The 22,421-nt window shown below is 44.9% G+C and overlaps 1 protein-coding gene across 2 annotated transcripts; it reads left to right on the top strand.

Annotated features, from left to right (window-relative positions):
• The first annotated feature begins 10,307 nt into the window (after positions 1-10,307).
• On the top strand, positions 10,308-12,474 carry ccdc43 (coiled-coil domain containing 43). Of its 2 annotated transcripts, none has more exons than XM_030089919.1 (5): positions 10,308-10,491; positions 10,971-11,061; positions 11,873-12,008; positions 12,089-12,144; positions 12,285-12,474. In XM_030089919.1, exons 1-5 carry the CDS (start codon positions 10,318-10,320, stop codon positions 12,470-12,472), a joined length of 645 nt encoding a protein of 214 aa, XP_029945779.1. In that variant the 5' UTR covers positions 10,308-10,317; the 3' UTR covers positions 12,473-12,474. The 2 variants fall into 2 exon arrangements, with proteins under 2 accessions (XP_029945779.1, XP_029945778.1); XM_030089918.1 differs by having other exon boundaries at positions 10,971-11,064.
• Positions 12,475-22,421: the final 9,947 nt, after the last annotated feature.

Genomic DNA, 22,421 nt, shown 5'->3' with positions numbered 1-22,421 from the left:
GCCAGCGTGCGTTAAGCACGCGGGAGATGGATATGTAATGCTTTGCACTGCTTATTTTCTTGGGCCGAAAACGGCGGAGGGATGGAATTCATCTGCTTGTCCTCACAGAGACTAACAGGTAATAAAGGCAGCGATATCTGAGGGAAGAGCAAAGGGCAGAGGAGGAAGACCGTGTCAGCTTGTTAGTGCGGGAAGGCAGCAGAACACGGGCTCACACACAAAATAACAAAACACACACGGCCAGAAATGACAGCGCACGTTTTCGGACGCGTTTCCCGGAAGAAGCGCGGCCGTGACATCAATACAAGCGCGGCCGTTAACGGTCCCCCCGTTTCGCCGCGTCGCCCGCCGTCCGTTCTGCACACCAGCCAATAGAGCCGATCCTGTACTTGGAGGATGGAAGAATGGGAAAAAGGGGTGGGGGGGTGGGAGAAAGAAAAACAAAAGCGATTGATATAAATGATCTGCCGGCCGAGAGAGGCCCCCAGGCGGGGGCGAGCGAAGGTCCGCTCGATACCAATTGATCGTGGGAGGCCCAGGCATTCGTCTTAATTCTGACTAATTAGGGCAGGGGCTGACGAGGAGGGGGTTAGAGGGACAGGTTGTCTGTGTGCGTGTGTGTGCGTGTGTGTGTGTGTGTGTGCGTCAGTGGGACCTCCCAGATTACAAAATCAGGCCCCTATGTTTACAAAGTGTGGAACAAGTGGAGGATTAAGGAAATCAGTTTAGGAAACAACAAGCGTCACCACATTAGTGTTGCTGCCAAAATAATTCCCTCGTCTTCAGCGGGCTGCCCGACAGGCAGGATGGAAGTAAATCCTTCGCTCACTTTTTTTTAAATTCATCTCTCTTCTTTCTTTTTTTTTTTCTCTTTTTCTTCTTCTTTTTTTTTTTTTATCTTGTTTGTGTGAGAACTGCTGATTATCTTCTGCCAGCGCCAGCCTGGCCTTTTGGTAGCCAGGAGGCAGCAGAGGAGAGCCGCGTCTCCAGCCTCACCTCTTCCACAGATAGACATCAAAGCCTTTTAATTGGCTCTGAGGAAAAGTTCGGCTTGATCGCCGGAACAATTGGGGGAACAGGCTGATTTATGTGCCTGGTTCTAAGTGTCAGAAATGGTGGAGAGAAAGCTTCTTGTGTCGGAGTGAAACAAACAAAACAGACAATGATTCCAGGCATCGCTAAACAAGGAAGTTTGCATGTTCCCCATGAGCATGCATGGATTCTGAGCGAGCTTGCAACATGTAACAGCTACAGGAGAGGTCTTTCAGCCATTCCACTGTATTTCACACCAGAAGGTTTTGTTAAAATCTATGTGGAACGTAAAATAAAAAGTGTTTGACACCCTGCTTTTACCCACTGTCACGTAGGATCAGAGCCAACGCCTCGCGCTCCCGAGTTAAATAAAGCTGGTGTAGAATGTGCATGGATGGATCGAAGGTATCTGAGGTGCAACGCTTTGGTATGCAATCTACAGAATCAGATCGCGGCGGGAATCAGAGAATGGGGGCTGTAGTCTCGGAGACGTGGGCTCGGAGGAGACCGGGAGTTTAGAGGCAAAGCCCTTTTGAAAGATGGGAGCATGCGGGAGCAGGCGGTAAGCGGGCGCTGAGCTGCTCAGAGCCGGGCTTAGACTCTGATATCTATCTGTCACTCCCCGAGGATGTTAGCGGCGTGAAGTGGAAGGTGGCAGGAGGGAGGTATCACCGCGAATGAGGGGCAGCAGCAGCAACAGGGACGATTCTACCTGACTGGAGATCACAATCTGAGGACACACACACACACACACACACACACACACACACACACACACGCAAGCAGACAAAAGTGACAAAATATCAGTGAGGGAAAGTGACAGACAGGCAGCGTATCTGAATCAGACAAGAGCCCATTGTGGAGAGGAAACAAAAAAATCAGGCCAGACAGGCGGCGTTGACCTGCGCCCTTTGTCGCTCGCTCTCACAGGCCGGGAGAGACTGACAGACACACTCCAATATCAGCTCCTTGCTCTTGTTCTCTCAAACATAAACTTCTCCGACCTTTGCCCCCCCCGCCACCCCGGTTCCCTGCCGGCTATTCATATCGCAGCGGCCCGAGCCGCCGGCCCCCCGGCGGGCGGCGCTCTCGCAGGAGTTCACCACCGGGGGGACAGAGGGCGTCTGGATCTCCTCGCCCCGGACTATAAATACCGCGCCGGCACCAGACGCGGTGTCATTCCGCTCACATCAAATTAACCAATCAGGATGGACACGTCCCCTGAAATCTCGAGCTCGTCAGCTCCAAGTGTGATGTCCTAATGACCGGCCGGCCGTCGATACAGGTCCACGTACCGGAGGGCCCGGAGGGGGACAATTAGGGAGAGGAGGAGATGTTTTCCCTGATAAATGTTGTCACTGCTGGTATTGGTACTAATAAGCGGTAATTTGCTGTTGTAGACTCTTGATGACACACACTGTAACGCACGCCGTACAGCCGCAGACAGATGGGCGAGTCCTGCAAGCCTTTACATTACAGTGACACAAATGCTTCCATTAGCCGGGAGAGGCGGGAGCCGCAGAAATGTACGTGGTCCTGATGAGATTAGGGCCCGGCGACACGCTGGAAATCCACCAAATGAGCAGCGAGAGGAATGCAGATTTCATTTTCCCAGTCCCAGCAGAGACTTTGGAGATCATTACAGGTGCGACTGGTGAAATACACTAAATCTGGAGTCGCAATTTTAGCAAGTTATGGCATCACTGTGAAATTTACGATCTTAATGAAGAAGCAGCAATTGTTCCAAAAACACATAAAGATCATATTATGTGATTACCTCTGTGTTAACCTTTAATTTGTAGATTAACTCCGCAATGTACAATAACCCCAAATCACTTCAGTCTGATTGCTTTATTTTTTTAGCCTTGGGAAACATTTATACATTTTAATCATATAAAACAAAAAGATTTTCTGCTATTAGTCACAATTTTATATGCAAATTTCAGAGTGGATTCGATACAAAAGGGAAATAATTCAATATAATCAATGAATAAGTGAACTTGATCGGCGTTCATCTATCCTATTGTGTCCTCATTTTGACCAGAAACACATTGAATCGAATCTCTGATGAGATTATTTTACAAATGCAAACAACTGTACCTCTGCAGCTGACGGTTAAAACTCAGAACGGGTTGGAAAGACGGACTTCCTATTCGACATTCATGGGCGGCCCTCCTCCGTCAGGCGGGCCCTTTCCTCGCCGGCTTCAAGCGGCGGGATGGGATGAAGGATGGCGGGCCGCGGAGACAAATCATCACAGAGAGGCGGCGGGAAACGCAGGTGGTGCGCGGCTGCGGCGCGCCGTCTGATGTGAGGGTGAGTGACGGCTACCGGCGGAGCGGGGTTGACTCAACCCATCAGCAGATGCGACACCGGCGCCGGTCGGCAGAACCAGCCGACGTTCAGGATGAACAGCCGAGAGACCACTTCCTCCTCCCCCCACCCCCCATCCTCGTGTTTATTCTCCATAAGTCACCATTCATCCAGAACAGAAGGGGGAGGGATACGTGTTGTTGTTGGTGTGGAGAAGTGGTGTCAGTATAAACTGTACTGAAACACTCCAATATTTACCCTGACTCCACGCGCCTTGCTAAACAGTGGAGACTCGCACAGCGTTGATCTGGCACCGGTTCCACACTCCCTTTCACCCTGAACTGTCACATGACAATCGGACGTGGGATGAAAGCGGCGTTACTCTGGAGTGAGAAGTGCATCTTGGGGAAATCTGCCAATTTGCATGGACTGTCAAACATCTCCCGTTTGTGTGTGAGCACAAAACCTGCGTTCGGCTGTCCGCAGCAAAACAGAAAATGAGCTGAAACGAGTTGACTCGCGCGTCACAGAGGATGATAAGTGATGGCTGTGGGTGTTGCTCTGCGTTCAGCGAGCGCACAACTCGGCGCTTATGGCGACCATTTAGAGACTAAGCGCAGCTAAGTCTACTGTATCTGTTTCCTCCTCGTATCGTCTCTGTGAAGTGACCAAAATCTATCCTCGACGCCCCGCACCAGGCAAGGTCTTCAATTTAATTCCCCATCTGTGGCCAGCTTGAAATATTATCCCAGAAATGAGATCCGTGACCCTGAATACAGAGTGTGGAGCGGCGCGGGGAAAGTGATGGAGACACGGCCCGGTTCTATGGCGGAGAGGCATGCCTCAGTGCGGGGAAAGGGCCTGTATCTCCTCCCCAAGTGGCAAGGCTAAATATTTGCCCTCCTCCTCTTGGCTGTCTAGACACATCCTCTCATCCCCCCCCCACCCTTTTCCCCTTCACTCCTCTGTTTTGCTCAGAAGCGGCGAGAGCTTGGCACGGTCAGCCAGGCAGGGCGCCAAACCCGCCACGGAAAAGTTTCTCCTCGCTGCCAGAGGTCGCGCAAGTTCACCAACCTGGAAAGAATAGGCTCCGCATTTTTAAAAACCTCTGGGCCGTCATTTGGGGAGTCGCGCAGCGCTCCGAGCGAGGGACGGGAGGGAACAGAGACGCTGTCAAATGGTCTTTGTGCTTCCCGACGATTTGGAGGAAGGGAACCTCAGAACTCGACGAGCGGTCTCGGCGGACCCCTCTGACTGAGCGTTCCATATTCATTACCTTTTTTTTTTTCCCCAACACTCACATGGCGGGGTTTTAATTGCCTACAATTCAGACTAAAATGAGCGGAGTGAAAGCGCCATGCCTCCTGAGAGGGAGATGTGGGAAGTCCACCACCGGCACACTCAACCTGATAGACGCATAACTACTAATAAGAGCCCTCATTACACACAACCAGATTACTCCCTCAGCTATCAGCTCAAGCTCATTCTTTTCTCCTCCTCCAAAGACACTGGCGCTCGCCGGACTCTAACAAAATGATGAACCAGCATGCACCGCTGCCAGGTAGCATCCCCGGTCTGAGACGTCCGCTTTGTTTTGCTTCACAAGTCAAGCAAAACATCCCCGGCGTAATGAGCGGTCCCCTCCTGATCCAGCAGAGACGAGGACGCTCACCGAACTCCAGTCACTAATTGAGGAACTTCAGATTGAAAACTGAAACGGTGCAGAATAAGAATAGCTTTAAAACAAAACGCAGAGAGATGAGAGTTCAATCTGCATGTATTACTGCTGTAATCTGGACTGGAGAGAGAAATGTAAAGAACGTTTTGTCACTGCAGCTGAGAACCAGTTTCATTCAAATTTCAGACAGAATGCTAATAATATTTAACCCCTTCCTTACTATATCTATGTTTTCATTAGGGCTGCACAATATATCACAATATTCAAGCATGAAAAATACATAAATCAAGAAAAAAATGGTAAAAAAAACCTGCTTAATATTGAGCAGCTCTGGTTTTGATCTTGGTGTGTTTGGATGTTTTACCACACAAACTAGTAGAAGCAAAGATTCCTTTAGACTCAAGACACACACTCTTTCAAATAAAAGTGAATCAGTTGAAAAAGTTCTTGGAAATGCACCGAAAACCCATGTGCAAAACAAAACAAACGCTTTATTTTAGACACAGTATAAATCATGTTACACATCATTCACAGCACCATCAGCGCTGCTCTTCCTCAGGAAGTTCGGATTGAAATATCTTGCTGTGAACAGCTGTTAGGATCCATTATTATTAAAAGTTTTTTTACTTTGAATGCAGACGCGAGAGAGGTCGTTTCTCATCTGCTTCACGGTTGAACACTGTAACTTATTTAATCCTTCTAATTCCTTGAATTACATTTACAGTTCATTCAAATCTAGATACACGTGTCTTTAAAGAAATACATATTGGTCTATAAGTTAAATTATCACTTTTTAATCATTAGTTCTTGTAAAAACTTCCAGGAAATAAGACAGATTATTATTCAATCAAGACATCTGAAGAGTTCAGCTACAGATACGCAGGTTAAATCTAATAATCTATTATCCTCAAAGGCATCAGATAATAGGATATTCATTTTACAAATTAGAGCAATTACATTTCTAATGCAGCATTCAGCTCCTCTTTGCTCGTCTTCTCTATATTTCTGAGTGGAAAGGTATTTTATAATGTGAATCTGAGACTGAAAAAATCTTTATAAGTAAATCCTATGAACAGAACTTCCTTGTTTCGACGACGCATATGGCTGGACACCAGAACAGTGGATGATACCGTAAAGGGACGGTTTGATCGCTTTTGATAGCTTTCTAACTTTGGGAAAACATACGTTTTGGACAGAATAAAGAGTCTAATTTCAAGCTGAGCGCAGCTGTTGTTCTCTGCAGGAGGATGGTGTTGGTTTGTTGGATGAGGAGAGGACGGATCCCACCGCCGCCGCCACTGAGGGACAATATGGAACCGATGGAAGAATCTGGTTAACTTATCGTACAACTAGAAAGACCCAGCTCGCTCTAAAGATGACTGAACGGCTTGGCACCGATTAAGTCCTGTAATTAACCCATTACATGTTCTATTTAAAGAAGTGTAAAAGTGGCAGATCGGTTTGGTGCCATGTGATTTCTTTTCTTTTTTTTTTAATAGACAGAGAGCTTCACTTTTCAATGTACTCACTGGTTTCTTAGCAACTGCTCTCAAATATGAAGTTTAATGCTTGAACACTCATCAAATTTCTTAGAAAAAACAACATTACAGACAACATAGGAGTTAAAATCAGCTGATTTTCTGTAGCTTTCCTTCTAAACTAATCAGCGGACACGCAGACGGTCGCGAATTAACAACCTCTCACAAAAAGCAAAGTATTAATCCATTAATGTCCCGCTGCTCAAAGTGTGTTTGAATTTAACAAGTAAGTAAATGTGACGAGACAATCTTATCAGCCGAGAGTTTATAACCTTGATGTTAGGAGTCAAAGTCAGGAAGCAATCAGTAATTAATTAATTGCTTAATAATGTTCCTGATTGATGCACACTGGTACAGCAACGCTCCTAAAACACCAACACAGAATCACAGTTCTGGATTTTTTTTTTTTTTTTCTTTCTTACCTCTGGTAGGTTTACATGACAGCATTTACACTGAAACATCCTTTTTGTTTTTGAAAAGTTCAGTGCTTTTAAAAGCTACATTTGCCTCCAATCGAGAAAGGACAAAAGCTGCTGTTCTGGTCATGAAGGTTGCATATCCCTGGATTAGACATTTTAATGATGGACGTTAATCTGAGACAGTAACAGTAACCACTCAACTCTTCATGATGACAGAAGACGATAAAGCGAATTCAGATCTCCGCCCAGTAATAAAATAACTCACAGCTTACTTAACCGAAAGTGTTTCAGCGTGAGGAGATGAGGCGAAGTGCTGCAGCGGATGAGGAAGCGTGGCTGTTCCACACGCTGTGTTTTTTTCCCAGAGCTCGCTGCAGCTCGCCGCTGCCTGGCTGTTCCGGGCTCTGGTTATATTCTGTCACATTAACGCTGGGATAGAGGATATGTTGACAGAGAGAGGACACTGCACATCCAGACTGTAGGGCTTTTTCTGAGGCTGGTGGCGTTGGGACACAAAGACAAGTGTGCATCTGTGCGTGCGAGTGTGTGTGTGTGTATGCGTGTATGTGTGTGTGCATTTATAGAAGCAGAGGGTTGCCTGTGGAGCAGAGCATGTGGATGCCCACCCACTCAGCGGCCTCGCGGCCCTCGTCATTTCGCATCAATCCACAGCCCCTCAATATAAATAGGACAGGCGTCCTAAAGCTACGCAGTACTATGAGAGGCAATGGCATTATGCATCGACCCTGGGCCACTCAGCCTGAAATATGACTACCACGGCCTGCTTTAATGGCCGCCTCGCGCTCTCTGGCATCCCGGTCTGTTAACGGGCAACTCTTTAGACGACAGGAAATGACTGCACCTCCACATAAACAGTCCAGCGGTTCATCATTTTTGTGTTAATTTCTTGTAGATCTCCAACAAGTGTCACATACAAACGAACAATATTTCAACATGAATGTTCTACAGTGTGGCTTCAATGGTTTTTTTTTTTTTTTGTTTTATGTGTGTGTGTTCATAAGGAACGGTGACACACACCAACTTTTAGGGAAAAAACTAAAAAAAATTAACAATGTTGACAAACTCAACACGTGAAGAATTAAAGGTGCAGTAAAAACAGAGGAGTACAGTTCCACACGGCGGCTTCCCGGCGGCGGCGCGGAAGCTTCACACTTCATTACTGCGAGGCCGGCGACGTGTGAAGCCATTATGTGGGAGCGGCGGGAAGGGGAGCTCACGCGTGCTTATGCGTGTGTGTGTGTGTGTGTGTGTGTGTGTGTGAGCTGGGGATATAACTAGCGGATGCGGGGGTAACTAATAACCACCCTTGCACAAAGTGCTTTCGAGAAGCAGGATCAAGCCATTCGCACGGAAACATTGTTTAATATATTCAAACAGCTGGGAGGTGTTGTCTGTTGTCCCGGTGTCAAATGAAAGAGGACGAACAAACATCTGGCGGGGTATTTTCTTGCTCCACAGCTCTGCTTACAGCGATTAACAAACCGACTCTGATACACATGCATGAAGCTATTTGAAATGAATCACACACTAAATAAGGTCCAAAATACTGTCATCAAAAAAAAAAAAGAAAAAAAATCCAACTATATCCTGAGAGAGGAGAAGACTAATCTGTCTTCTACTTCCACCCAGTGGCTAAAAACAGAAAGCCACACACATCGGTGCCATCCAACATCTGGATATCATCTGTCCATGCATCACAGTCAATGCAATGTGAAAAAGAAAAAATACAATTTTGAGCAATCTAAACATATTTGTGATGAAACCTGCATTTGTCTGACACACTTTAGCCTAATCTAAGTGCTACTGAGTCATTCCAGCGACCTTTACCCTCACTCAGATTTACAATCACACAAGCCAGTCCTCACAGGAGGACTCCTTTCAGTACAGGATTGAAAAAAAAGAAAAAAAATCAGTATTTTTGGTATGTTGTGATCAATAATGTTCTGCCAGGAGGCGGTGGACTGCCAGCTGCCCGCAGAGTTAAAAAAGAATAGCTCATTATTTGAAACTCAGCATTTCAGTTCGACTAGTCCTGGCACACCTCGTGCCAAAACCCTATGACTGAGTGTATAAGTGCCTCTGTAAACTGGGGGACAATCAAGCATTGATTTCCAATCAAAAACTTTGGGTTGTTTTGTGGCAGTGTCCCCGGGCGCGGACATGACTGCCAACGTTCACCACTGATTGTAACTTTGGCCGACTGAGTTATTCCACCGAGCCAGAATAGCAGCAGGACAAAGTTATCACAGCGATTTTCTTTCATCTGGAACACTGACAACACCTTTACTAATTGAATACAAGCTCTACTTTAGCTTATAGGTGTAGCTTGTGAGTTTTATGACTCCCTTTGATTGATAAAGTGATAAAACCCAGGTGTTTTTTCTTGACATTAAGACTGACCTCAGGACAAACTGATCAATCATTATTATGGAAACACTATTTGTTTGATGCAAATATGATATTGTGAAAACTACATGTGTTTGTGTTTGCTTGGAGATATATGTTTATCTTTAAGACGTTATGTTCAGTCATTTTGAAAGACTCAATGCATGCATTTCATGAGCACAAATGAAATGTGCTTTTTTTCATAATTAAGTGAATCCATCTACAGTAATGTCAATAACTTCAGTAATATAATTTTTAAAGCTTTCTGTCTGTACTGTTTCTAAGCTACGCTGATAAACATGGCATTCATTATTATTGAATCACCACTAAAATGATGGAAATACTCTGAAGAAATCAGTGTTGAACACTGATGTACCGGTATTTCAACAATTTGTAAATAGAATGGCAAAGTTTTGGGGTTTCTTCTTAGTCTGCTTTATTTGCTGTTTCACAAAAATTGATTTTTTTTTTCTTGATTATATTTTGATATTTAAGCTTTGATGGCAATGATATTTCTAAGCTTGAATTATCTGAGAACTCTGGTCTAACCTCTGAAGACTATCTGAGGGATCATGTTATTTAATAAAAACGAGAGAGGCTTGAGGCCACTGTCAATATCCTTTTATTTTATTGGTCTTATCACAAATGTTGCTGTTTTTTGTTTGCTTGCTTGTTTTTTATGTTTCATTTGATAAGTCATAATCTAGATGTTTTCAAAGTTGTTAAAATTTGCTCGGATGGATATGTGTAGAGTAACTGTAACATTTATGAGTGTTTATTTTTTTTTATGTTAGTTCTGTTCATTGATTTGAACAAGCAGAGTTATAAGTACTTGTTGTTCGATTTTGGATCGGCACTGTGTGCTTTCGTTTTTTCCTCAGGCAATGCTGACGGTCAGCCGAGCGACAGCGAAGGACCCAGAAGGGCCAAGATGGCGGCGCCCATGCCAGACGCCGGGGAGTTTGAAAGCTGGCTAAACGAGCGTTTGGACTCGCTGGAAGTGGACCGGGAGGTGTACGGGGCCTACATTTTAGGGATCCTGCAAGAAGAGGAGAACGACGAGGAGAAAGAAGATGCACTTCGAGGGATTTTATCCGCCTTTCTGGTGAATACGTGAGGCGGCGTGTCCCGCTCGGGCTGATCCGATGTTCGCGGAATCTTCCCTGCCAGCTCCCATTAAGTGACAGATCACACGTCAGCTGGTATTTGTCGAGCTATTTGTCGACGTTACATACAGTCGTGTATCATGAGTTAAGGTCCAGACACCAATGACAGGTTTTTTTTTTTTTTTTTTTTGGAGTTGTAGCACTTTTTATGCCAAACCTCATTCACAATATTCTGAATTTTAGGCGTTTGTGGTATTGATAGGCGATGACAAGAATATAGCCGCGCATTAGTCTCTGGTTATGGTTATGAGGGTAATTTGATCTATACGGCCCAGGAAAAGCTCAGTGATCTGTAACTAGTGGGGCTTGAAGATGTCTCCTTCCATGTTTCATTCCTGTTTGTAATCTGAGAGCTCACTGTCACTCCACGGATCATGTCATGAATACAAATTCTGACTCGCATTATTTGTGTGTGCAGGAGGAGGACTCTATGGAAGATGTCTGTAAACAGATCATCAAGCAGTGGACAGAGTTTTGCAGCAGATCATCAGCCAAAAAAGATGCAGATGATGGTATATTCCATTTTAATTTTTTCTTCATTCCTGTTGTCTACCCAAACTCAGAACTTCTTTTATTTATTTTTTTCTCAATGCACCACGCAAGAGGGAAATCTCAAATACTGTGAGAGAGCAAGTTGCTGAAGTTGGCCGGATGTTTCCTAATCTTACTGAAACATTGACATACAGTAGTGCACACATAATGCACCTGTGATTTAAAGCGAAAAGCGAAGACAAGACTGACTGCATTAGTGCGAATGCACAAAAATGCATCAACGCATGAGAAGTCATACAAACATCTTAAAAAGCAGCAGTTGAAAACCCAGCCAGCAGGCTCGTCGGCACATTTGATTCTTGAATAAACAGACGAAGACAGCTTGCCATGCAGGCTGCCGTTAATACCGGCTAAACAGAGGCAGGCGCTCTGTGAGTTAAGATCATTTGCTTTGAGTTTGCAGCCGAGTCCATAAAGACACTTTTGTCTCAGAGACGGAGAGATTTAACGTTTCCTAAATAAACGCTTCTAAGACCAAAACAGTTCCTCAACTTGCACAAAGTTTTCAGGCCCAGTAACTCAAGATGTATGGAAGTTTGTCTTATACCTTTACAACAGGAATATGAAAATTCATGGTATATACTCGTACATATCCATAGAAATATTAGCTATTGTCTAAAGCAGCAACTATATTTCACATATGAGTTGAGGTCCTGTCAACTTCTTTTTTAATAATGGTGCAGGGTGTAGTGGGGAGCCGCCTAAGCCGAAATGTGAACATTTTGATCCATGCGGTTTGTTTGTGTTCTGTCGTTTCTTCGCCCGCAGCCGAGGTCCAGGCCATTGCCAGCATGATCGAGAAACAAGCTCAGATCGTGGTGAAGCAGAAGGAGGTGTCCGAGGAGTCCAAGAGGAGGAAAGAGGCGCTGCTGGCTCAATACGCCAACGTGACGGACGAAGAAGAATATCCTTTACTCCGTTTGATGACGTCACCGTGCAGTCATGTGATCTTTAAGATTCATTCTTTTCCTTGACAAAAAGCACTGAAGCTGAAGAAGAGGAGCCAGCGAGTGGAAATGCCTTCGCTGGAAATGAGAAGTGTATCCTTTAAATGCTGACATTTCTATGCAAGTTGATGATTCTGCGGCATAACCGGGAATAACTGTTGAGGCCGTTTGGTTGGTATGAAGCAGAAATGATGAACTGCTCCGACGTGTCGACCCTTGACTGGAAGCGCCAGCCCTGTTCAAGAACACCAACGTGGAGGAGGTGATGAACAGGCAGAAGCAGAAGCGGGAGCAGGCCCGAGAGGACGCCCAGAAGAAGAAGGAGATGGACAAGATGCAGCGGGAGAAGGACAAGCTCGCCAAGCAGGACCGCAAAGAGAAGGAGAAGAAGCGCACACAGAAAGGCGAGCGCAAGAGATAAAACCAAAAAGAACGGACACCTATGGAAAGAGTGGGGGGGGAGGAAAGGTTTTTTTAAACAGAGAGGAGACTTGTGTCCTCAGCTAAACCTCACTGGCACCTTCAGTATGTGAATGTCATCAAAGCCTCCCCGTCAAAGATTTTCTGTTTTGTGTGAGGAAAAAAAAAGCAAGTTGTGGAAATCCAAACCCTGTATTTGTCTTTCATTTTTTTGTTTACACTAATCTACCCAGATACAGAATCCAGTTTGGGAATAAAGCTGCATAGCTTTGTATGAATGCTGCTGATTCTTCCATCTTGTGCTCTGGTGTCAGTTTCCCTTCATAAACTCTCCATGATTGAGGTTTTCAAAGGAAGGTGTGCTTCCTCCAGAGGGCGCCAGAGAGCCTCACCACAGGAAAACTCTTCCTTTCAAAACTTTACCAATTACTGCGAGACAAAGCCTGAGACTGAGTGTTGTGCTTGAATCTCTTCCTCACTGGTAAAATGGAAGGAATACACCTTAAACTATTCATATATGTGTGTGTGTGTTCGTAATTATTCTCTGTGCCAACATCTTCCGATCGCCTTTAATTTCACTGCAGTGACAAAATGAAGACTGTTGAATTAACCGTCGCATCTCAAGGCTTCAAAGTTCCAATGTGTTCACGCTGAGATGAGTAAACTAAGGTGCAGTTACGTCAGAATTATACCTCAAATCAATCCTGTAAAATCTCCTACTTGTGATAAGGAATCCCTTTATAAATGAATAAACAATTTCAGGAAGTTGTATTGCTTTATTTTTGTGTTTTAAGTTCACAGAACATGTTAGAAACGGGAACGTTGAAGCCACAGCGAAAACATGGAAGTGGCTCCGACTCAGAAGAGCGAACGGAGTCGACCCATAGAACAAGAACAATCTGCTAAGTAATGAATGCATTTGGTCCTCAGCTAACAAACTCACATTTTACTGATAAAAACCTGTTAAAACATTAACTTCGGAAAGGGCTACAGTTCAGACAACAGATTTGATTCGAGTTAACCACAGACGTGAAAATCACGACATGAAGAGAACATTTCAGAGGAGAACGTGGATAATTTATACTGTCCACTGCAAATTACAAAACAAGCTTTGTATTCTGAGAATTGTCCATAAACAATGACAGTGATTGTTTTTGATGAGGGTTTGAATGTTGTCGCCAAATTTGTCTAAATAAAAAGAATCACACTGTAGAATATTAAGGCTCCACAACACAATGAGAAACTGCAGGAATTACTGGGAACCCTTCAAACAGAATTTAATCGCAATAAAATCAATAAATGTGATTCAGTTACTACCTGTGGATACCCTGAACGTAGGTACTAATACATTCCAATAAATAAGTTAAACAATGAAGAATTCACTGAACTCTTCCACATAAATAAATTGTCTTTAAATACAACGGTGTTGAAACAAGATTCATTTTAATTTGGAGCTGAACCTAATTGAAGGAATTGAGATTAAGATGTAGGAGGATGTTGGAATTCATGCACTTTGTACACAATAGAGAGGAAAGTTTTAGGTGCCAAAAATTCTGTGGTGAAGCTTCGAATGGACTGTTGTGTATTCCGAAGCAATAATATGACTGTTTGTTTCTAATCGCCCTGCGGGCGGGCCGGTGTCAATTTGTACTGCGGGAGCTCAGCGGGTGGGTTGGGTTAATTCGGCTCATACCTAAAGCTTGTTATATGTTGAAAGAGTATCCCTGACAGTGAGGGGCGTCCTCCCCGTCCGCCTGCTGGTCCGGCGTCTCTACAGGAAGGGCTGTTGTCATCTGGAGGGAGCACCACAGCGCCGTGCGCAGCCGTCCGGTGGCGGCGGCTAGTTTCTTCAGAGCGAAGTCCAGCAGCGCCACGTCTGCGGGACAGGAGAGGATGTCAGGAGTGGACAGCAGCAGCGCTGGGAGGGGTGGGGGGGCAGTGCAGCGTGACGTGGGTTTACCTTTACTCTCCATGAAGCACGGCCTGAGCTGCTGCTGCTTGCCCAGCTTGGCGGTGCCCTCCTGAAATCTGTCCTGCAGGACACACACGGCGGCGTGGTGCCGGCTCAGCGCGGTGTGGATGTTGACGTGGAGGGACAGTCTGTACACACACTTGATTTTATCCAGCAGGTCCGCCACCTGCAACACAGTCCAGAAACACCAGGGCTTTTATTAACATGCTCTTAGTTTAAGTAACGTCTACTTTGTTAATCCTGATGTTTTCCATCACTGCAGGTATGATCTGCAGCAAATATGGAAAGGTGCAATAACAACCTGAAGGTGGCGGCAGAGCGGCAGATGACTCAGAGCTCTCACCTTGGTCTGCTCTCTCATCTGACAGACGATCAGCTGATCGATGGCTGCAGAAGTGGAGCTCATCTTGGAGAGGTTTGCATTGGATCTGGCTTTAGTCCTTTTTGTTTTCATGAGGAAGCCCTCGACCTAAAAAGAAAAGAAAAATACGTCAGTGGTTTTCATGTATGTTCTCTAAAAGCAGGTGATAAATAAAGACGATACATGTCCAAATGGCAACAGAACTGACAGATCAGCCCGTGCATACTGTGAGTCGAGGAAAACGAACCGTTTGAATTACGTACCCTCATCCTCTCGCTCTCCAAACACCTCCACTGCTCGTAGCACTCGTCCAGGTGGACTGGAAACTGGACCACCAGTCCTTGGTTCATCAGCACAGAGTTTGCCATGGCCGAGGCTGTGAAGGGATACACGTTCCCTCCTCTGCGGCCGTAGTAGTTCAAGGCTCCAGCCTCACCGGCCAGCATCACGTCACCTGGAGTGAAGCCGGAAACTCCACTTCCATTGGCCAGTGCGCTGTAGTCATAGTTGAAGGGCATCCTGGGAGGGTTTCTTGGGTCATCGACAGGATACATAGGCGGGCAGGGCTGTATGTTACCTGCAGGGACCATACCATTTTCGTCTTCGAATTCCGAAAGCTGCAGACTTCCCTGGAGATACGGGATCTGTGAGATGGGCTGATTCACTCCGCCTCTCATTGGAGGATGTGTTCGGGCGCTTATTGGGGAGCTTTCTTCCCCGAAGCCACACGGCGGCATCCTCTGGTTTTCTTTCTTCATCAGAGAGTGACTCTGCATCTGGCTCAGTTGACCGTGTTGCTCCGAATAGCCGTTCACATGGACACTCTCGCTGTGGACCGGCTTCTTCTTGAAGTTTGTCTGAGCAAAGCCTGACTTAGGTTGGGGATGGAAGTTTGTGTTTTCAGAGCTGAAATCAGGAACATATTGAAAGGCGTCGTGTTTTGACGCTTCTTTCCTCACTCCTCCACTGTGTTCCCACAGAGACGGCTTCATTCCCCCTGCCAGCTGTTTTGGGACACGTTTTGCAGGAACGATGGTTTTCCAGTGTTCAGCCACGCTGTCATCACAGTTCATACCCGCCGCCTGCTTATGCACGTTTGAAACAGAATCAAGGCCAACCGCGCTGTGCTCAGGATACATGAGTGACTGAAAGTCGAGCATCAGCTGGTTGACGTCCTCCGACAGATGCTGCTCATGATAGGCGGGCTTGTTGCTGTTCTGAATGCGATGGTCTTCATAGGAAGAGTCAAAGCAGGGGCTGTTCATTTCATCTGGAGGTGTAAAAATGTCCCTCAGCTCAGGGACGTTGCTCATTGGTTGATCTTTGCCGCTGTCGTATTGATGCTGCGGTGACCAGAAGATATTTTCTCTTTTGGAAACGGGGAGACCTTCTGGGAGTTTCTGCATGCTGCTGAAGTGGTTAACGCCATTTGAGAAGACTGAAAGCCACGGCTGAGTGAGGCCATTGAGCTGCTGATGCAGCCCGTCAACATCTCTGTCTCCTGATCGCTGCTGCGCACCACTGACATCACACTGCGACATGAAGTTTGAGGGAAACAAATGGTGTTGCTGTGTTTTAGCCTCTAACTGGTGACGCTGTAGCCGTTCCTGTATTGTTTTTGGAGACCAGGCGGAGTTGCATCTTGGTCGGAAACTGAAACATCAATTGCACAATTGCTTTCTGTCAGTATTCCAGAAAAAAAAAATTCTAATAATCTAATGGTGCGTTCACACCAGACGCGTCGCGGGCGTCTTGAGCGGCGCTTTTCTATGCAAAGTCTATGTGGACGAGCATCGTGGAGCGGGGCGGCGCGTCAGGAGCGTCAGGAGCGTCGACTTTCGAGCGTTTCGAGCGTCGACGCCCACGACGCGCATCCCCGGCGTCAGGAGCGTCGCTTTTTGAGAGTTGGGAAAACTGAACTTGCGACGCGCTGCCGCTGGGCGTCAACCAATCAGAGACGATCCCTCTGGTGCTACGTCACTACGAGTGATCCGAGCACCGATGCGGGCCGGCCAGTGTTGCCAACTTGACGACTTTCTCGCTAAATCTGGCGACTTTCCAAAGCCTCTTGGCGACTTTTTTTTTTGTCAAAAGCAACTATCGACAAATCTAGCGACCTTTTCTGGTGCTCTGGAGACGTGACAGGACGTCTCGTTGCTGTCGTCAATGAGCAGCGGGTGCTGCCGTGAGCCCCTCCCCCGTCCCAAAGCGCTCACAAGCGGTCAGTCTCACACAGCGCTCCCCGCTGCAGTCAGAGCAGAGAGGAGCAGAGCAGCCAATAGCGACTTTTCCGACGACGACGCGGTCTAGCTTTATTTAACAAATAAAGCCAAGCCGCTCTCCTGATGCGATCCGCCATAGCTGGAAACGGAAATCAGGCTCCCGCGCGGTCAAGACCGTCGCAAGCGTCGTGAGCTTTGTGACCACCTGGTGTCAGCGTCGGGCTTGAAGCGTCATAAGCGTCAGCTTCGAGGCGTCCCAAGCGTCGACGACGCCCGCGACGCGTCTGGTGTGAACACACCATAAGAGTAAAGTCAACGCATACAATACTGAAGACTAAAACTGATAAATCGTACTACTTGAACTGTGAAAACGCAGATCTGGCCTCACCCTTCGTAAAAGCCGCCGTCTGGTGAGTCAGCCTCATCCAAAATGTTTGACACTAGACCCTGCAGATTCATCTCCCTGTCACAATCTGCAGCGTCCGTCAGTTTCCTTCCAGAAAAAGAAGATGTAATCTCAGAACCACACCATGACGGTGTTTTATCAGGAAACACTTCTCCGAGCCTGTGCTTTCATTCAGCTTTTCTAAACAGTGATCGCTGAACGTGCATGTGCGTGTATATGTAAACTTCCGACACAAACATTCATTTATATTTACCCAAAATACCTTGAATCATCCTGAGTCCGTGGCACAAATGATGTAGTGTCCTGATCTTGTTTTGAAGTGTTGAGAATGGAGAAAACAGGCATCGTACCACTACCGCCGTTTCCACCACCCAGATTAACTCCTGCCTACAGAGAAGAGATCAAAACTATAATTAAAAGATAATGAGCAGCATTTACACTTAGATCCAGCTTCTACACTACTTCATCAAACTTAGGGTTGCAGTATTCTGGAGCTGCTCATAGATGACGATGGGTTAAAGGTAGGATACAACCTGGAACGGTCGCCAGTCCATCACATCTGAGTACGGGGTTTTCAGGCATTTTACTCTCCTCTTTGAAATATTCTATCTCTATATATATTTATGTTGTGCACAGATGGCTCTTACAATTTAACTGTCTTCAAAGAAGAAAATAAAGACTATTCTGATTCTACAAATTATATAAGATATAGAGAAGAGTTACATGGTCATAAGGCAGATCAGTTAAGTCATTGGAAATTATACTGTTGAATCCAAGTTAAACATTATCACATCACATTAATGAACCCTTTTTCATATTTCACAAAGAATACTTCAAAAAATAAGTGAATATTAGACTACATTAGTAACTGTAGTCATGAATGGTAATATTTATAAATCACATCGCTCACCTGATGCTGGTGTGCGTGAAACAGTGAGTCGGCATAAAGGCCTTGATTCCCCTGAAAAGCCATTTTGAAGACACAATTTTTTCTTCACAGCTTCATTACTGATCTGGAAAAACACACAACATGCTCAGCTGTCGCCACTGGATGTCATTTATTATGGTCAATATGGAAAGACTTCATCTTTTTTTAACTATATGACAAAAACTAGCGACAATGAAAAGTGTTTTACTCCGTCAGGCGTTAGAACTGTAAATGTGTCAAGTTAGCGAGCTCGAGGCTCTGCTAGCTAGCTAACAACTTCCGTAAACGACTCGAGTTACTTTTTACTCGTGATTAAAATCAAACTGAAAACATGATCAATAACTTACCGTAAGAAAGTTATAAACGAGTTTTTGAGGGAGCTTTTTCTTCTTCTTCTTCTTCTTCTTCTTCTTCACCACGCGGACATTTTCGTCTAGTGCCAGTCTCTTGGCGTTCACGACCTCAGTCAAGTTTAATACGGTCTGGAAACCTCGACGCTCATTGGCTGAGCTGGAGGAGACTGCTAATTTTTAGCTAATCAACATCGAGCATGACATGAAGAGCATAGCAACCAGTGTCACCTGATCCAGGCGAGTCTCTACTCATATTATTATTATTATTATTATTATTATTATTATTATTATTATTATTATTATTATTACTACTACTACTGTTAAAGTTCATATTATCTGAAACATGTTAAATGTTAATTTTCCATCACTGTTTGTTTTTTGTTTTTTTCAAATGGATACATGTTGTCTTTGTGATGGAAATTTTTGTGTGATGTGTGACATGTGATGTTAATCGGTTATCAGTTGGCTTAATCAGCATTATTTTCCTATAAGAGATTTCATGATCAGGGATCTGGTAGAAGAGGTATTTTAGTACTTTTTGCACCTGTGACTGGGTCACGAAGGCAGAAAAGGCTGAAGACGTTCTAACTGAAAATGAGGAACAGATCTGTAAAGACAAAGAGTCCTCCAGGCAGTCCAATATGAAATTACATTATTCATCGTTCAGACATCTTCAGCTGTCATTCTGGTCTGCAGCATCCTGCAGCATTGGGGAATGACGCGGGTCCCTTGGAAAGACTTCTGTGTTCCACAATCATGGATGGACTGTCTCCCGACATGGCAGCTCATGCGTGCCACCTCTAAACGGGCCTGAGACCTGAGATTGGTCTCACTGACCTTAGGAGGCACTGCAGCCATGCCCAGCATACAATCATGTTCTCTGGATCTGCACCTGTCTGAGGACGGGAGACAGGAAGTGGCCGTGGGAGAGGAGGTCTCCTCGCTCCAGCCACATCTGAGCATCAGCAGAGAGAGTGGTTTACAGTGCCAGCAAACTGTTCACCCTCTACAGGACCACAGTTCACTCATAAATTTCTTCCATCAAAATTATGCCCGATCAATCTACTGGGTAGAGATCAGCTGGGACTCACTATTGTGTCAGGACCTGAGGGGCTTTATCAACCCTGCAGGTGTTCCTGGGAAGGACAACATGAGTGAATTCACCTTGGTGAAACATTACTGACTCCCAGCTGTGTGTATCAGTGAGTTGGTCAACAACCAACCAGTTTGTGTTGACTGAAATGATGTTATGCTCGAGTGGCGTCTTCCTCAGCTGTCGTGGAGGCAGCAGATTTGTGCTGTGTGTCCTATTTCTGCTATGATGGTCTGATGACAGATGGTCTGATGACAAACTTGTCATTTCACACATGATGTGGAACAAGCTCTAAAGAAAATAACAATAAAAAAATAAATAAATAAAATGAAACCGAGAAAAAAAGAAAACAGACAATGAGAATGAAAGAGAGAGAGGATTCTAAGAAAGAGGAGGGGCAGTTTCCCACCACCTGCCCACAGCTGCTGCAGAGGCTGCGGGCAGGGAAAGTCAGGCTGACTCTGAGCTGTAACAAAATGGCTTGAAAATTTACTTAAACACCAAATTAGAAACTTTTAAATTGTCTGAATCAGTTGTTCAAAAAAGAAAGAAAGAAAGAAAGAAAAGAGAAAAAGGGAAAATGAACCTATGTGAGTGTGAATGTGTTGAGTGGAAAAACATCAATGTTTTGTGTATGAATATGGTTGTTTGGGTGATCTGAAGGCCTTGAATCCATGGTGTTGATCTTTTTGTGTGTTAAAGCTCTGGCTTTTTACTCAGTTGACACCTGATGCACCAGTTTCAATCTAGTTTGGTTTTATCCGGAAGGGATTTCAGGTGTGTATGAGTACATAGTCTTAAATACATGCATTGTTTATGTTTTATGTTGTGTGACAAATATTTAAACAGTGGCTCATTTGTAAGTCGGGCACTGTTGGCAAATCGTCTTGAGAACACGGTGGATGTGATACTGCGAGACAGAGAGGAGAAAAGGATTACTGAATGTGTGAGTGCTTTGCAACAACGTGGAAAGTTCCACATTAATGAAGCCCCTTTGCCAAAAGGAATAAAATGAGTTTGGAAATATATATATGTAAGAAGTGCTAAACAGAGTTTGGGAAAATGTGGAGATTAAATGAGAAGAAGAAATCAAGGAAAATACAGATTTGAAATCAGAGAGAAGCAGGAGGAAAAGGGGAAGTTACAGAAGAGGAGAAGATGGTAAAAAGTAAGTGACAAGATGATGAAGAGGAAGTGTGAAGAAAGAGCAGAGTAAGTGATGAGAAGGAATGCAGTAGAGTGGTGTTTTCATGGGAAAAACATTCTGTTACAAGTCAACAGTTTAGATAATATGTCATCAATTGACACAAAAAGGATTTGAAACCGGTGTTGCAGGATGAGGAAACAAGGGGGAGGAATTCACATTGTCTGGTTAACTTTTCTGTGACGTGTAAAATCTTTTGTGACCAATAATCTCAAGACCTTGATGTTTTCCCCAGTGCTGAGAATTTATTTAAACAGTTGCTGTACGACAGATATTCAGTGATTTTGAATTAATTTGGAGTTTCATGATTTGACAGGGGGACCAACATTTTCATTACCGATGGCTGTTATTTTACCAGATCCACAAAAGGGAGCAAGAGCTTTATTGGAGACTTTTTAACTTAAACTTTTTTTTTTTATTTCGTTAACGGAAATAGAAATTAAACTAGGGACCGGGGGTTTTATTACAATGAGGAGAAAATTACAGGGACTTCAATGAGGAACAGAATAGCTGCTCACTTGCGTCAACATAGTCTGATGAAATCTAAAACACTGGAGCTACTTTGTAAACATGCAGGGAAAGAATTTGTAGCTGTCACACAAAGTTTAGAATCCAGATGTTTGTTGGGTGGATGTGCTGCCGTTCGAGCTGGCGCTGTGCTCCACACATACATCCAGTCTTTATGGAGCGACGTTTCATCAGCTCCTGATAGGATGTTAAATGTTTTGTCAGTTTGTTTGTTTGTTTGTATCTGAAGTGGTATGGACCAAGCATGATATGACCAACACTTCTTAATAACGAAAATAATTCACTAACTCGCAGACATTTTATCTGGGATATAACGTTGGATTTGGCACTAAATCTTTGGATTATGTTTAAGAATTGCTTTAGGTTACATGAAGTCGGGGTTTTTTGGTAATTTGCAATGGTGATTTAACATTAACAAATCATTAATTGCAGGTGGAACCTAAGGCTTCAAGACTTTTACAATAAAGCAGGGGTGGGGAACCCTGGTCCTGGAGGGCCGCAGCCCTGCATGTTTTCCATGTCTGCCTGCTTCAACACAGCTGATTGCAATGAGGCTCGTTATCTGGCTTTCTGCTGGACTTGGCCATGAATCTTGATTCGATTCAGGTGTGTTGAAGCAGGGAGACATGGAAAACATGCAGGTCTGCGGCCCTCCAGGACCAGGGTTCCCCACCCCTGCAATAAAGCAATAACTGACTTCTAGGTTTTCACAGGATTCTTAACAAAATCCACACAAATCCACAAATACATCACAGGGCAAACACACAGAGACAGACAAGGACACACACTCACGTTGCATCATGCATGTTTTAACCATCCCACCCCGACAGCATGTCTGCAAGTCTAGTTTGCTGTCTTTTCTGGCAGCATCACCGATATCTCA

This window comes from Salarias fasciatus, chromosome 4 (assembly GCF_902148845.1).
Source record: "Salarias fasciatus chromosome 4, fSalaFa1.1, whole genome shotgun sequence".
Taxonomy (NCBI): domain Eukaryota; kingdom Metazoa; phylum Chordata; class Actinopteri; order Blenniiformes; family Blenniidae; genus Salarias; species Salarias fasciatus.
This window is presented reverse-complemented; position numbering and strand designations above follow the sequence as displayed.

What these genes read in the sequence shown, in the direction of transcription:
- ccdc43 (XM_030089918.1), top strand. Translation starts at nt 10,318, where the DNA reads ATGGCGGCGCCCATGCCAGACGCCGGGGAGTTTGAAAGCTGGCTAAAC. An exon ending in CAAAAAAGATGCAGATGATG is followed by an intron (nt 11,065 to 11,872) that starts GTATATTCCATT and finishes CTTCGCCCGCAG; the next exon opens with CCGAGGTCCAGGCCATTGCC. An exon ending in CTTCGCTGGAAATGAGAAGT is followed by an intron (nt 12,145 to 12,284) that starts GTATCCTTTAAA and finishes TGGAAGCGCCAG; the next exon opens with CCCTGTTCAAGAACACCAAC.